The sequence below is a fragment of the Dromiciops gliroides genome, chromosome 6, assembly GCF_019393635.1.
Source record: "Dromiciops gliroides isolate mDroGli1 chromosome 6, mDroGli1.pri, whole genome shotgun sequence".
Taxonomy (NCBI): domain Eukaryota; kingdom Metazoa; phylum Chordata; class Mammalia; order Microbiotheria; family Microbiotheriidae; genus Dromiciops; species Dromiciops gliroides.
The window spans coordinates 183,778,997-183,796,846 of record NC_057866.1 but is presented as its reverse complement, the minus strand read 5'-3'; the positions used below and the strand labels follow the sequence as shown (position 1 = coordinate 183,796,846).

Below are 17,850 nucleotides of genomic sequence, written 5' to 3'. Positions count from 1 at the left end.
GTGTTAAGTGTCTGAGGCTGGATTTGAACTCAGGTCCTCCTGACTCCAGGACCAGTGCTCTATCCACTGCTCCACCTAGCTGCCCCTATTGATATTATTTTTAAAAATACTATATACTTTTCCAAATACAATCCAACCTACTCTTCCTCCATTTCAGTTATGGATTCAACCATCATCTAAAATTCTTAATACATGTATTAAGAATACTTACAACATAAATAGGTTCTAACATAAATAACTGGGCATATGATCTAACTTGATGACCTGCCTATCCAACTGTATGCCATTAATTTTTTTAAATCAATTTTGTTTTTCCTATGTGAATTACTAGGGTAATCTATCCAGAATAATAATGGATCTCATTGAAAAGTTCCTGTAGTGTTCTGGGGTTTCATACAATCAGCTTGATTATTATCTATTAACACAAGAATCTGGAGAACATCATAATCAGTATGGAATCCCTTTTCCACCTAGCTCCTGTATGAAATATCATCAATGATTGTGGTGAACCTTTGTTAAGTATCCATAGTTAAGTCGCAAGGGAAACTAGAGATAAATAATTTTGAGATTAATAATCAGATGGTAATTGAGCAAAGTAGATTTTAATACATGTCAAAATATTTTAAACACTCACTACTTTAATGAACATCCTTATAAAATTTCATTTGTCATAAAAAAATTTCCCCAAATGTTCATTCATAATAAAATTTCATTAAAATGTCCATTTTTCTTTTCTTTTTTCTTTTTTTTGCGGGGCAATGAGGGTTAAGTAACTTGCCCAGGGTCACACAGCTCGTAAGTGTCAAGTGTCTGAGGCTGGATTTGAACTCAGGCCCTTCTGAATCCATGGCTGGTGTTTTATCCATTGTGCCACCTACCTGTCCCCGAAAATGTCCATTTTTAAATGATTGAAATTTAAAACACTTTGGCATTTGTGAAAAATTCATTTATATGGAACTTCATGCCCAACTTATTGTCAGATATGAGGGGTTTTTATCATAATACTATAAGCTCCTTGAGGGCAGAGACTGTCTTTTGGCTCTTTTTGTATCCCTAGCACTTAGCACAGTGCCTGGCACAGAGCAGGCACTTAATAAATGTTTACTGAATTGAAATGTAGACATGTATCAAATTTCTTTGAAACTGTGTTTTTTTCCTTAGATTTTTAATTTTTATAGTAATTTTATAGGATTATTTATATCATTATTATATATAATATATTATATTATATTAATTATTTTATAGTAATTTACTTTTTATAGTAATTTGAATAACATCATATTGCAAATGTTTCTGCCCTTCAGAATACTTTTATAAGATTCAACATTCCTATGTCAATGATTATAAACTAAAACCTTCTCAAAGTTTTGGTATGCTTAGCAAATAAATGAAGAAAGTAGCAGTCTTTTGGAGCAGTTCAACTTCAGCCCCAGCAATGAGTCAGGCAATTAAAATGTAAGAGATTTTATAACTATAGAATTTCAAAAGCAGTATCTTATGATTATGACTTTAGAGCTTTAACATCTGAAAACATTTGTCAGAAAACAGGTCTCTTATTTCAGTGAATGATATTTAATGCCTATTTGGGGTTTTTTCATCTGTTTTTTGTTTGTTTTTTAAGTAGGTTTTCAGGACCTAGAGAATAAGCAGTGACAATGTAGCTATTAAGGGTACAGGACATCTTGTCCCTTTCTATTCCTTCCTTCCACAGTTCTGTAAAATACATATTTTCTTAAATGTATTTCTTGTTTCCCGATCCCTTTAAAAATAAACTACTTAGGCTACCTCTCCTATTTATATTGTTTCTATTCTCAGTACAAATGCTAACATTTTAAATCCAAATTTCCCAAGTGCATAAATACCCAGAATAAGACTAAGTCCACATAGCAGTAAGCAGACATTTCAGCAGGGTGTAAAGTTATTTGAGGGCAGTTAGGTAATGCAGTGGATAGAGTACTGGACCTGAAATCAGGAAAACTCATCTTCATAAGTTGAAATCTGGCCTTAGACACTCACTGTGTGACCCTGGGCAAGTCACTTCACCCTGTTTGCCTCAGTTCCCTCAGCTGTAAAATGAGCTGAAAAAAAGAAATGGCAAAAGTCTCTGGTATATTTACCAAGAAAATGAGATCATGAAGAGTCAGGCATGCCTGAAAACTGACCGAATAACAACAGAAGTGTTCAGATGGCTGTGGCATTATCTTAAAAAGGGAAGAGATTTGCCTATTCCTTCTTTGACTTCAAACCATTCATTTTTACCAAGTGCATAAGGCCCTTCCATTCACTGGAGATACATTCTAGAAATCTTTAAGAATATGCAAATCCCTGGCTGCCTTACTAATCTGTAGTAAATGGAGACCAAACAACTAGCTGTTAAAAGAGATGAGCTGCTATTGGTTCTAAGTACTTAAATATTCTCAACTTCCAATCATGAAGACTTCTTTTAGGTGAATTTCTCCTATAAGGTTTCTAAACAAAAGCCTTCTCCTTTTGACTGGCACATTCCCACTCTCTTTTATCTTCAATTTCCTTTCTAGAATCTTAGTCTAGAACTAGAAAGGACATTAGACATTACCTAGTCCAACCTCATTATTTTACATATGAAGAAACTGAAGACTGGAGAGATTAATCAATTTGTACAAGGTCAAAAAGATGGTAAATCATCCAACCTGCTTTTCACTAGAGCACATAACATCTCATAGATAAGTGAAAAAGATTTGGGAGTGGGAGGAAGAAAGGAGGAAAAAATGGAGAAGAGCCAATGTTTAGAACAAAATAATGAAGTACAGATTTCTCAGCCTACTGAAATGAGTACACATCTACCATCCTCCAGAATGTGAAAAGGCATTTTTTTTTTTTGTCTTTAGTCATACTGGTAATATCCAATCCAACTTCTAACATGTGTGAAGTGCTACAGTGGTCTAGGAAAGTTTCTCAGAAGAAAGATTTTAAGAATTAATTTAGAGGCCAGAGAAAACTTTCCAATCCCTGGGAATTGTGTGTACATGCACAAGACATTTCTCAATATAAATGCATAGGACAACTTGAAGTATAAACACAGAATTTAAAATAACCGCTCACCCTCGTGGGTATATTGTCATAAAAAACAATGATGGTACACATACAGGCTAATGATTAAATTAACAGCATATTATATTCTTAATGTAAACCATCTTTCCCCCAAAAAAATTTGCCTTATTTAAACCCCACGTGTGGCCTAAGATCAGTGTTATTTTTCCAATATGTACGTATAAATTTTTTTCAGAGATCTCATTTTAGGGATATGTCCTTTATTGGGGATTGAGGAAGGGAGAAAAATATCCCTGAACTTGAGACAATGGACATAGTGGATAAAGTGCTGGACTTGCAGTCAAGATGACCTGAGTTTGAATATCAACTCAGACCTAGGATCATAGATTTAGAGGTAAGAGGGACCTTAAATACCATATAATCTGAATTCATTTTACAGCTAAGGAAACTGAGGCGCTGGAAGCTTTAGTGACTTGCTCAGGGTCATAAAGATAGTATCTAAAGCAGAATTTTAACTCAACTCATCCTAACTCCAAGTATTGTGCTTTACATCAACTAGCTGCCTCTTTTACTGAATAAATGTTATTTTTTAAAGATTAATAATGAGATAAATAGAGGGTAACTGAACAAAGTAGATTTTTAATAAACATCAAAATATTTCAAATGTTGATCACTTTAAGGGACATCCTTATAAAATCTCATTTAACCTATTGACTGCAGGGTCTTCTGAGCCTCCATCTCATCATCTGTAAAAAATGAAAATAATAATTGCATCTATATCATGAGTCAGTGGGTTTGATATAAGCGAGTATTAGTGATTTGCAAACCTAAAAGTACCATATAAATGTCAACTTTTGTTATTTCCATCCACATTTTAACATTTTTATCATTAAAAAATGCTAAATAGAAAAAAAACAAAATTTTAATAAAATAAAATAAAATGCTAAATAGAAGAAATATGTTAAGAGAAATAAATAAATGAGATGACTGATTTAAAATATAATATTTAATAAGCAAATTCACCTCCTTACATAGCCTCCTCAAGGCAGAGAATGTTCTTATTTTTCAGTCTGCACTATTGGCCTGATATAGTTAACACGGATTCCCGTAGTGCCGCCTTATTCCCTGGGTGCTAATTATTTTGAAAATCTGGCTCCACATTTATGGAGTTCCCACAATTTTTTAAAGACAAGTTTCCTTTATTAATTGTTTTTAAATCTGTCCTACGTGAAGTATATTTTAAATAGTCACTTTTAAGCAAAGCCCAGAAGCTGAGATGAATGGGATCTCACAAGATCCTAATTCCAAAGTGAAGTTGGCCAGCTGTCCCACTTTCAGTAATGCTCTCTTAGACCAATGCTTACATGCACAGCCTCCTCCTTGAAATGTAAATGTCTCATTTTGAGTCTCTGATGTTTGTTCTAGTTTTTTTCCCCTCATACAAACCATCTTTATGTTGGTTGCCTTGGCAGTGGGTATGTGGTGACCTCTAAAAGTACAGGGAACTTTAGGTCTGGAACATTTATGCATACATTTTGCAAGCACGGCAGGACTTAAAACACAGTAAGCCACTGAGGAGTTTTGATGGGAAGGAACTGGAAGACAACATTTTCAACAAGTGCAAATAACACTACCCCACAAAAAGACAAACTGGCAGATAAAATGAAAATGCTAGACAAACAGGAGGCATTTAATAAATACTTGCCAGACTGAATTGAAAACAGATCACCCATGTGACCCACTGTCAATGTGGCCTAAATTTCCTTTGAATCTCTTTAAAAAAAAAAAAAAGTTGGCCAACCTGGTGCAACCCCTTTATTCTGGTGGCAATGAGAAAGGGGCTTGGAGGATTTCCTTTTGCCTGGGGAGCAAGAAAGATAATGTAGTATTCTCAGAAGACAGAAGCCCACTACTGCAACAGAAATTCTGTCATCCTGAATAGCCAAGACTTATTATGGGTAGGCTGTTGAGTTCTGTGCTGGAAATAAGGGATGCCATAGGAGAAACGACACATTGGAAATGAGTAGTGGGCTTCCCTTTACAGGGAAAGAGAGAGTTTGCAATTTAGGTTAACTTCGGCTATGGCATCAATGAAACTGGGTAGTTGAGTGGGTTCTTTCTTTTTTTTTCTTAATCTACTTTTGGGATTGATGTTTCTGATTGGCTATCTCCATTGATTAAATAAATTAGACAGTTATTCAATCCTTCCACAGTTGTGCTTTAAAATGCAGCCTGACTTTGTTTTTTAACAGTATGAACACTAAAGCAAAGGTCAGATTTAGACACGTTTCAGAAACAATCAGCATGGGTTTATGAAAGAAACGATCAGCATTTGTCAAAAAAGCAGATTTCCTGAACTTCGGCCCAAAATATGATTTTAAACAATGACGCTTTTAGGCCTCTCCAGTGAAGTTACAGCCATCTGGTTTCTGTGAATAACAAGCAATTCCATTCACAAGGGCTAGAAAACCCACAGGTGTGAATTGTTATTTTGCACCTAAGTCAGAACTTTACTTGTAAGGTACTTTGTCATCATTGAACAGTCAGTCCTGCCTGACAGACAGCACTGGTGTTCCATATTTGAGTCACTTTGTCCATCCAGAATGGCTAATTGGGGTTTGACTGGAGAAGTAGAGAGCATAAACTGGTTCATAAACCATAATTTACCAGAGATAGCTGGGAGCTGGATCCCTCAGGAAACACCACATCCTGAATCTGGAGAGAAGGAAAAATACCAAAAGGGCAATGAGCTCACAGTGATTTCAGTAATTATGGGGGAAAGGACTAGAGTCAAACATGTTCTAAAGTTAGATCAGTCATTTCAAACATCAGTTTGCTTTTAGCTAACCCTCTTCATTGACTGGAATCTTCGAATGCACAAATCTGATAATATGTTGAAATTAGCAAGAAAAGGAAAAAAAGAATCAGATGTGATTCCTTCAGTACTGAGAAAATACACATAACCTAGATGTTTCACATTAAAGGGGCAATGACTGTGTTCAAATTTCCCAAAACTATACTAAATTAATTTCTCTTGGTTATTTTTAAATTTTTTAATACCACAGACAAGATCACACAGGTATTAACACATAGGATCACCGGTCTGGAACTAAAAGAAACCTTATATGTCATCTATAAAACAATCCCTCCTTCACTTTACAAATGTGGAGACTCAGCATCAGAGACTAAACAGTTTATCCAAGGTCATACAGACAGTAAGTTACAAACAGAGCTAGAATTTGAACCCAGGTCCCCTGACTCTAAACCCATGCTTTTTCCCAATACTCCCTACCCTTGAAATTTATAAAATGCTTATACCAGAATCACATGTGAAACACAAACACAAAGGCCAAGTCTAAACCCTATGAGGCGAGAAGGCTCAAACTGACAAGAAGGGCTATTGGAATGGTTCTGCCAATACAGAGAGCACAGCACAGGTCGCAGATTTATCCATCACACACAACTTAATACATATATACATATGCATCATGTATCAGGTTCACATGCCTTCTCAGTTTTCATAGCTCTATCTCTGTAGATCTGTTTCTGTGTCTGTTTTTCTCTCTGTGTGTCTCTCTCTTTCCCTTCCTCTTTGTATCTGTCTATGGGTGTGTGTGTGTATATACACACACACACACACACACACATATATACACACATCTATACACATACACATATGCATATTTGCACATCTATACACACATACACCTATGTGTGTATTGTATGTGTGTGCATGTATATAGTATGTGTGTGCATATATGTAGTATGTGTGTGTAAGAATAGAAAAAGAGATAGAGATGAACCAAAAATATATATTTAATATATTACAGTACATGTGAACCCATGAAAAATGAGTAGTTTCATTCCTTCCCACCCTTTCTCAGAATTCTGCCACATTCACATGTATACAGTAAGAATCTGTCTTTAATATGACTTTATCTTTATGATAAGTGGAGAAGTGGGGTAAGGGGACAGTTTGCCTGCATACTCTAAATACTTCAAGAAATTGATAGGATGATCAAGTCAACCTTGGTCCAATACAAAGATATCATTTGTTTTAGCTGCAGAAAGGAGCTGAGCCACAGGGACATCCTCCCTTAAAGAAAAGATGAACTTTCTCACTGTTTTCACTGCTCTCCCTGATCACTGCACAGCAGAATGCCAAGCCCAGGCCTGGAAGCATTTACAAAGTGGAGAAAAACAGGAATATACTGAAACCCATCATGTTTTCCAAGAGACTAGAAAAAGCAAGCAGCAAAAGTGTTTTCCTGGAAACCCCCTCCCACCCTGGTCAGGCTTTTTCAATAGTCATTTAACATATGACAACTGAAAGAAAGTACTGAGTAGGAGTAATACAAACAGATAATATGAAAACAAACATGGCCAGAATTAGATTAATTTGAAACTAAAAGAACAAATTGCATAGATTGTCTAATAGTATGAAGATGTAGGAAATTTCCACAAGATCAATTGACACCTTTAAAAAGGTTGATTGGATCTCAGATTCAAGCTGGGAGGGACCTTTCTAGTATGAATAGGACACCCTCATTTTACAAATGGGGACACTGAGGCACAGAATGGTAGCTTACCCAAGGTCAATAAGGTACTAAGTGGTAGAGAGGACTCAAACTTAGGTCCTCTAAAGCTAGTGTCTGTCTCACCATAGAGTACCAAATTGTATCTCTGGTTCACCAATGAAACCCAAAAGTTAAAATAAGAAGTAGGACTTAAAACACATTATTGTTGCTTAATATTTAATTTGAGTAAAACAAAAGAACAAGCCCAATACTCCATTACTTTTTTTAACTTAGGGTGTATTTTCTTTTTTAAAAGTTTCTAATAGTATTTTATTTTTCCAACTACATGTAAAGACAATTTAACATTCTTTTTTAATAAAATTTTGAATTCCAAATTCTCCTTCCCTTCTTTCCCTCCCCCCTCTCTAAGTAAGCAATTTTTCAATTTTCTATTTCAAAAAAATTTAATTAATATATCTACATTTATCAACCATTTACAATAATAATTTTTTTTGGTGAGGCAATTGGGGTTAAGTGACTTGCCTAGGGTCATACAGCTAGTAAGTGTCAAGTGTCTGAGGCCAGATTTGAACTCAGGTCCTCCTGAATCCAGGGCCGGTGCTCTATCTACTGTGCCACCTAGCTGCCCCTACAATAATAATTTGTCTAATATTTTTTATCTTTCCATGTTTTGCATACATTAACTCTTGTTCCTGCTAATTACTACCTCATGGGCAAGTCCTTGAAATCTGGGACTTTCATTTTTGACTTTGTTTTCTTCATCATCTGGTGTCGTGTACCTTGACTGTAGTAGGGTACTTAATAAATGTACCTAGAATTGTGAAATGGGAATAATAAAATCTGTAGGACTTACCTCATAGAGTTGTTGTAGGGTTCAAATAAGATAAATCTTATAAACATCATATATCAGCTATTATCCTATGTAACATCCTTGAATGACAAATGAAGAACTCAGACTGCAAGATACACAGGCATTTTCCAAGAAAGGTCAGTTTCCAGGTATGGTTGTTTAAGATGCATATCAGCAGGTAAATATAAACATCCAATAAAATTGGAGCAAAGTCAAAACATAAGCTTTTGGATCGACCCAAAACAAGACCTGGGTGAACATTTACCTGAGCATTCTGTGAAACAATCTCTGGCTTCCCTAAAGGAGCTCTAAGATCAGCCTGACCAGTGCAATAATCTTTGGGTTAGACAAATTTAAAGCTAGGTTTAAATAAAGTTAACAAATAATAAATGATAAAGTCTTTTCCCCACAACCAACTTGCCAGATTCTTCTTAGTAAAACTAAAACATCTTCACAATTAGAAAGTTAGTGAATTATAGTCATGATTTATTAAGTCGCATATCTCAATGGATAAGAGGAGAGGGCCATCTAAGTAGTCAAAATAGCCATTATTTTTTCTTTTCTTTTTTTTCTTTTTGTTTCTTCTTCTTCTTCTTTTTTTTTTTTTTTTTTGCAGAGCAATGAAAGTTAAGTGACTTGCCCAGGGTCACACAGCTAGTAAGTGTCAAGTGTCTGAGGCTAAATTTGAACTCAGGTCCTCCTGAATCCAGGGCCTGTGCTTTATCCACTGCACCACCTAGCTGCCCCCACTAATTTTTTTCTGCTTCATGGTCTCCTTTGCCTGGATAGAAGTTTCATCACAACATTCAACAAATGCAGATTAGAATTCATCCACTTTAAAATTTAATAGATTTGGGGGGAGCAAATCCAACAAATCATTCTAGCATTTGGATGCATCATCTATCCTCTAAAGAACTTTTTTAATGACACTTAAGCTCTTAGGCAAACTTGTTCGTCAAAGGCAGTCTGAGATCATGTGAGAGAGTTCAGTATTTAGACAAACTAACCTTGACTCATATTTAATCTTGAGAGGAAGAGTAGCCTAGAAATCATTTTCCATAGCTTAATTAATTTTATTACTTTATAGGTTTATGTGCATGCTAAAGCAAGGAAAACATGAAAATTTTCAAAGCTAGTTTGTTCCATGCCTAAAAGGAAGAAAAGGAAGCTAGCTAAATACCTTGGAATAAACCCTGCCCTTTAGCCTTTTTTCCTGTCCTACATCGAACCACAATCAACTTCCAAACTCTGAGGCACTCAGAATCATGTCCCCTTCTTGGTGTCAGATGTAGGACCTAGAGTTACTATGACTGTTAGCTGTTGCCGCCTCAGCAAGTAGCCTTCTGTAATTCACTTCTCTCCAACAAATTTACTAATGGTTTCCGGCCTTAAAGATTTATTTATTAATAAATTAATTAATTTCTATTTAATTTCATTAATTTATTAATTTAATTAAAAATGCAATTTAAAGTCCACATTCTCTCCCTGTCTTAGCCTAACTGAGAAAGCAAGTCAAACAAAACCGCTGTTACAAATATGTATATATAGTCAAGCAAAATTAATTCCCATATTGACCATATCTTTAAAAAAAAATGTCTCAGTCTATACTCCAAGTCCATCATCTATCAAAAGGTTAATAGTTCACGTCCTCTAGATTTGTGGTTTTTCATCGTGCTGATCACCATTCCTAAGTTTTTCAAAATTGTTTGTTCTTCTAATATTCCTGTAATGGTATAAATCACTCTAGCTCTGCTCACCTCACTCTGCATCAGATCATACAAGTTTTCCCAAGTTTCTCTGCAACCATCCCCTTCAGCATTTCCTACAGCAAAATAGTCTTCCATCACAACTTGTTCAGCCAACTTCCCAATTGATGGGCTTCAAATTCTTTGCCACCACAAAAATCATCAGTTTTAAATATTTTTGTATATATTGCTCTTTTTCTTTTTCCTCAGAAAACTGTCTATTCATATCCTTTGACCATATACCAATTGGAGAATCAGCCCTGTTTTTTCCATGACTCCAAAGTCAGTGGCCATTATATGAAGTTAAGTCAACAAGCATTTACTAAGTAAGTACCCACTATGTTCTTGGTCCTGTGCTAGGCCCTGAGGATGAGGCCCAACATTCAAATAGGTAGAAACTGTGTTACTCTCCCTTCACGTCCAAATTTACTTGTGGTTTAGAATATAAATTCCTTGAGATTAGGGATTGTTTCATTCTTTGTAGTTGTTTGCCCAACACTTGACACATAATAGGGGCTTAATATAGGCATGTTGACTGACTGTGTGACTTTCCTCCCTATTCCATTCAGCCTCCACTATGATACACACAAACCTACACTCTCAGAGGCTATGCCAGAGAAGTGCCAGTCTGGATTGTAGTGCAAGGACAAGCTAGAATTTGGAGATATTCATGACAAGATGAGTGGCTACCAGGTAATGATTTTTTTGAGCCACAACAACCCACAAAGACTGTGGGGTCTCTATCTTACCAGGGGAGGAAGTATAACGACCACTTGTGGTTTAATCCTAATGCTAATCCGTAAGGAAGATTTAGCCTGTTCTGTTTGTCTGATCTGAACTGGTTCAACCCTCCTTACTCAACGTAGCGGTCTTCCACTCAAAGGGACTCACTACATTAGTTCTGGATGTCACGGAGACACCCAAAGCTAGCCCTACTGCAGTTCTGAATTCCCAAACTCAGAGATCCACCAGCCTCAGTCTCCCCCAGTTGCAGAGACTACAGACCTGGACCACTATGGCCTGCCTCAAATCTCATCTTTTCAATCTGGGATTGAATACTATATTCCAAATAGTATATTCCCAAATACGATATTTCTTATTATAATCTACCATTAACACATCCTTTATGGTTCAGATGAAGTCCTGAATCCTGGATAAATATTCTCCTAATGATTCCAGACCAAATTCAATTTCTCTCTTCTCTGAAGTCTCATGGCCGTTACTTACTCTACTATTTTAAATATACCATATTGTTATTTTTATTATTTCATGTGTCTTCAGTAAGATTATAAATATTCTGGGGGGGGGGAGCAAAGACTATACACCTGGTTTTTTTCTTTCATTTCCTGTAGCATCTATTGCAGTGCTTTGTAAACAGCAGAAGCTCTAAATGTTGCTTGAATGAAAAGGCATTCTTGATTGGGGTTTTTTTTGGCATTCTTTATTTTAAGAGGAACAGTACAGTGTGATGGAATGAGTAATGAGTTTGGAGTCTGAGGAGCTGGGTTCAAATCCTGTCTCTGATGCTCAATACCTGTGTGACTGTGGCATCTTTAACCCTTAGTTTTCTCATCTCTAAAATGAAGGGATTGGACTGGATGTCCTTTGAGGATCCTTCCAAACCTACACCTATGATCCTATAAGATCATGGCTTGCTTCAGTGATAGCTCCCATGTACAGAGCACTTTGAAGTTTATACATGTTATTGAATTTGATCTTTAGCCCCATTTTATTGCTAAGAAAATTGATGCTCAGAGATATTAAATGATAAGTAAGTGACAAATGTGGGAACTTAATCCAGGCCTCCTGACTCCTGATCCAAAGCTCCTTCCATGAGACCACAGACTTTGTGATAAGCAGATGTGTGATCAAGATGTCACCAAAAAGTATATTCCTGGGTTAAAAAAAAAAAAAAATTTTTTTAAATAGAGCATTTAAATTTCTGCTTCATGTAGTGGGGTGGAAATGTTGCTTTCACATTTCGCAAAACAACTGGAAAATAACTTTTAAATGCTTTAATTTAGAAGGGCTCTCGAAAATGTTTTGCAGCAGCCCAGTATAAACATCCTTTAATGGAAACTCTGAAAAGTTCAATCAGAGAAGGAATGCTGTGGCAGCACTCAGTAGTTGACCCATCAAATTTAAGTACTTATCAGTTCCCTACACTTATCAGTTCCCTGCAGATTCTTAACCTATTTAAGCCCTTTATAAAAGACTGAATTGGAAGAAGTAGGGGCGGTAGGAGTCTACAGGATGTTTCATAATAAGAGCAAGAGGGGTCATTTTTTATTGGCCTCTGAATGAGCTCCACCTTTAAGACTAACAAAAGGGCATCCTATCACCTTGCAGTAGCCTTGAACTAAAAGCCCTCTTCATTTAGTCTTACATTTGACAGTATACAGCACAAAGACTAAACATGAGAATGATCTGTTGAACACAGGAAGAGTTTAACTTCTGAATTCATACATACCTAAGTACTGAAACAGTTTAATGGGGGAATGGGAAAGGCTCCTTCCAATGTACAATTTTTCCTTTCTATACAAAAAATATGGTTAATAAAAGAATGAAAGAAAAGTCCAACACAATAATATATGCCAAAATAAAATCTTCTAATTTAACGTAGGTTAATGGTATCTGGGTCATGATTCAAGGAAGCATTTTTTCAGTGTCATCATTTTGAGGTGCATAAAAGTTTCCTAATGTGAGAATCAACTGGGACATTTCCCCTTAATGCAGAAAGGGGGAGGAAAGGATTGTTTTGTTATTTTCTGAGAATACTTTTCCCATTTTATAAAATAGTATTACCTTGCCTGTTAGAGAATATTATCTGGCAATTTTCTAAAAGTTTATTGAAAATTATTAAATCTGATGAACGAGTAAGAATGCAAACCTCTAAATAGTATTTTAAAGATATAGTCTATTCATCCCATAAATTAAGCAGTATTTGAGGGATCAAAATGGCTCCAAAATGACCACACATTTTAAATACTTTCCCAAATAGTGCCTATTCCGTTTCATAATAAAATGATTCTGACATTATGACAAAGTATCATTAACTTCATTCTGCATATTTCCTTTGCTTTGCAAGATTTTATATTTTACATCAGTGTTCCTAGACCTCATTTTTCAACACTGTAATTACTGCCAGAAAACACTAGGCCTGAGGTAATGGATAATTTCCAAAGGTCAGAAGAATAGTAAGACAAGCCCCAAGAATACTTGAACAGGACCTCTTCATTAAATCCATCAAGTTCATCAAAAGTAAAAGGTGCCTTTATTCAAATCTCAGAAAGCATCACTTGTAACAGCAACCTGAACACAAATGAGTCTTCTCCAGTGATTTCATTCAGCACAAGGAGCAAAATGTTAGCTTTTCAAGGGGAATAGCCCCATGTGCGGTTCCAAAAGCTAATTACGGTACCTATCAAAGGCCACTGTTCAATCTTTGGACCGCAACCCACTCACGCCACCCCCATACCCCACCTACACAGCCTATCTCACAAGTCATCTTTTATCATTCATTGAGACAACTTGGACGTAAAATGCATAGACGAAGGCATAGGTACACATAACACAGGTTTGTTTGTCTTTTAAGACCGTGGCTCCCTGGAAAAATTACATGTGTTGTGATAAAGAGTCCTTTTTCTTCCTCTATTTGCCATAGCCCCAACTGTACTGTCCTCTCTGTACATTTCATAGGAGAGGACAGCCTCCTCCCGGGAAGAACACAATCCACATGCCCTAGGAATGCCAATGTATAGAAGAGAGCCCGATTCTTCCCCCTCCCCCTCCTTTTCCCCTTTTCTCTATCTCATCACAGCTGAGGGTTAATCTTTCAGCCTCTCCTCAGATTTACTCAAAAGGGGGAAAGGGGAGAGGACGGCACTGTAGGTGAGCTCCATCTAACTCTGGGGATGCTACTGGGTTACTTTCCATTTATAATGAATAGATCTTTCACGGACATTTTTTTTTTTTTTGCCTGATGTCTCCCCTATTAGATGGGAGCTCCTTGAGGTCTGAGACCGCGGTTTTGCTTTTTTGTTTGTTTGCTTTTGTTTTTCTCCTTTGCTGTTATCTCCAGCGCTTAGCGCAGTGCTTGGCACCTAGGAAACCTTAAATAAAAGGACGCCGGGCGCTCCACATCTGGAGCATGGCCGGACATTCCCCTCCTTCCGGACCCTGCACCAGCAGTTGTCCCCAGCCCTATTTCCCACCCCACCCCCACCCCGACCCCTCCAGGGATTCTTGGATGGGTAGCTCCCCATTGAGCACCTTTCACCAGCACACCCCTCCCCTCCCTTCCCTTGGTGGAAGACAGGGAGCCCCCGGGGTCCCCAAGGAATGACTTGGAAGTGCGGGGAGGGGTGGGGGAGAAAGAAAGCAGGCGAGAGGAGGAGGAGGAGGAGGAGGAGGAGGAGGAGGAGGAGGAGGAGGAGGAGAAGGAGGAGGAGGAGGAGGGAGAGGAAGGGCAGCGCCCCTACCAGGCTCATGCTCCCCGGGGTTGTCGGACAGCTCGATCACCAGCAGCTCCCGGCCCTCGAAGCTGCGCCCCACCGTGTAGATCCTGCTGATGGACGGGCACTGCAGCCACACGGACACCAGCGCCTCCCGCAGCTCCGGGTAGCGGTGGTACTCGAAGGAGATGCCGTCCTCCTGGTGCAGCCGCCGCCGCCGCCGCATCCCCGCCGCCCCGGGCTCTCCGGCCGCGGCCGCCGAGCCCAGCAGCCAGGCGCAGGCAGTGAGCGCGGCGCCCAGCGCCAGCAGCGTGCTGCCACCCCTCCGGCCCATCACTCGACTCCCCAAGCCCCCGGCTCGCCTAGAACTGCCTAGTGCCCCGCGCTCCGCTGCGATGCAGCTGCCCTGGCCGACTGCGCTCCGGTTCCGCGATGTCCCTGGTCCAAAGCGGACTCTTTTGTCTCCCCCTCTCTCTCCTCCCCTCCTCCCTGCGCTCGCCCGGCTCTCGGCTCTGGGCTCTGGCCGGCTTGGCTGGGCTTTTTTCAGAAACTGGCCGGCTGTGCCCTGCAGCCAAGCAGCGCCCTCTCTTCTCACCTTCCTCAGCTGAGTGTCAGCCCCCGGAGCTGGGTCCACCCAGAGGAAGGAGGCGAGCCAGATGCTCTGCAGGCTGCACTACTCGCTGCCGCGCCGAGGGGAGACGCAGGAGATACCATTGCGGGAGGGTGTGAGTGGAGGGGGGAGGGGGCGGGGAGAGTGGGAGCAGCAGACACGCAGGCACAGGTTGGGGGGGGGAGGTTGGAGAATGGGTCTTCTGGACGAGAGGGTGTAAGAGCGTGCGTGTGTGCTTCTGCCTTTGTTGGCTCAGACCCACGTCAAAAGCCAAATGCCGCAGAATCCCAGGTGAACAAACTGATTGGGGGGGGGGGGGGGGGAGGGAATGCTTAAACTCTTGGTCTGGGAATCCTGGTGTCTTGAGACCCTACCAAGAGGACCTTAATATTGCACTGAGAGGATAAGGAAGATTCTTGAAGTTATTATGACTGTCTTTTAAAGTGAAGTCCCGACCCACACAGGTTTCCATCTTGATGGACCAACAATGACCGAATATTCCAGAAAGAGAAGCACAAAAAGGAATTTGAAGACGCTTCTACATACATATACACACGCATCCTTTATGATACTGATGCCACAAACACCCTAACTCAATGGTTGGAGGTTCATTGAGCACAGGAGCTAAGAAAATAAAACAGGAAGCTGCTACTCAAAGTACCAGAAAATTACATTATCTTTCTATGTATGTGGATATATTAATAGTTTCTGGGTGCTGCTTCATAGAAGGTAGCATTGTTTTAACCGGCAAAGCACACACACACACACACACACACACACACACACACACACACACCTATCTGAATCGGAGGAGAGTGAACCAAGGTCCTTCTGGGCTTAGATAAACAAAGGCTTTAACCTAATGCCAAACTAAATCCTGTTATGAAAATAAAACTCCGATAGTACTAAATGAAACCTCACTTGGCCGAAACCAAAAGATATTGTTAAAACAACAGAATTTCATTTAAATAACTAAGCACTCAATTTTTTGCAGGATTCACCGTTGCTTGAATATGTTGCTCTATACTACTTTTTAGATATGTTGTCAATCATCTAGCAGTGTGTAGAACTGGAAACCCAATGAGTTAAAACAGTTTCAAGAAAGGGAATAGGGACTAAACCTCTGATTTCAAATATATATATATATATATATATATATATATATATATATATTTGACTTGGGAAACGGGGAAGGGAGAGAGAGAAGGAAAAGAGAAAAGGAAAGAAGAAAGGAGGGAGGGAAGGAAGGGAGGAAGAAAAATAGCAAGAGTTAGAATTAAAATCAAGTCCTCTGAATCCAGATTCATTACTTATTTCACATTCATATAGCAATTTCCACTTTACAAAGCACTTTCCACAAGCAACCCTGGGAATTAAATAATACATCTGTGTCTCTGTCTCTGTCTGTCTCCGTGTGTCTGTGTGTCTGTGTGTCTGTATGTCTGTGTCTGTGTCTGTGTCTCTCTCTCTGTCTCTCTCTCTCTGTCTCTCTCTCTGTCTCTCTCCCCTCCTCCTCCTCCTCCTCCTTCTCATCCTCTTTTCCTCTCTCTGAAGTACCTTCCAACTCTATAACCAAATAAAATAAAGTGCTTTGTAAAACTGCAAACATACATAAATAAATGCCTGTTATTTTTGTAATGATGCTGCTGATGATATTTTTATTCCCCTTTTGCAAAATAGGATTAAAAAAAGTGTAGTAGCTTGCCCACTTTAGGGCAGCTAGTAAGCGATGGAGTCAGAAGTTAGAGGCAGTCTTCTAAGTCCAAATCTAGTGCTCTTTCTTCTAAACCACACTGCATTTTTTCAAGCTAAATGTAGATCCCCCCCCCAAATCTTGTTATTACACTGCATAGTTTGTGTGCATCACACTGAATAAAGTTTTTTCACTTGGAAAAACATCAAAATATTTCAATGATGTCATCAGGCCTAAAAATTTTTCCCCTAGGGTGCTGCCAGAGAGATCTGGCTACAAACTCATTTGACTCTTTTTACCCAAGGTGGTCTGGATTTCTTTTCTTTTTTTTTCAGATGTAGGAAATATGTTGGCATAATAGAGACATGCCACTTCAAATGAACTTGGATCTAGATGCATCACTTGTCATTGTGCCCCAGCTAAGTATTTTCCACTATGAAAGGTCTGTATTTGCCTACATAGTCCAAAAGTTTTAAACCAAAGCTATAATTATATTTCTAAAAGCAGACCAAGCCCAGCAACCTCTGGGCACACTGGGAAAAGAAACAGATTAGTTGAAACCAAAGGCTTCAGAAGTGGAAAGTTAACAGTTTCATGTCAGTAGCCCAAAGCAGCCCCATTCATTTTGTGGGCAGGAGAGGTGGATGAGCAGTGACATATATAAGAAACATTCTTTGTGGTTCTTTGGTGTTCCTTTCTGAGGTGGCAGTCAACTTTAACGGGTTATGCTTTTCTATTCTTTTCCAAATATACATTGTAGGAGACTTTTTAAATGGACTTTAGAGTTTTCTTTTAACCCTCGTTTGACAAAGCTTATTAAATAATGCTATCCATGCCACAAACACCAAGTCCAAAGGAAGAGTACTAAAGAAGGAGTTTCAGCTCAATGCCTCAATGAGTTCCCAGCTCATTTTTGGTGTCATTAAGGAG

General features: G+C 38.8%; 1 protein-coding gene across 1 annotated transcript in view; it reads right to left on the bottom strand.

Annotated features, from left to right (window-relative positions):
- The window catches only part of CPE (carboxypeptidase E), a 117,312-nt gene extending 102,061 nt beyond the window's left edge, over positions 1 to 15,251 (bottom strand). Inside the window, exon 1 of the mRNA XM_043970295.1 lies at positions 14,645 to 15,251. Coding sequence (XP_043826230.1) covers positions 14,645 to 14,951 — 307 coding nt within the window. The 5' untranslated portion in view covers positions 14,952 to 15,251. The remainder of the gene's footprint in view (positions 1 to 14,644) is intronic.
- Positions 15,252 to 17,850: the final 2,599 nt, after the last annotated feature.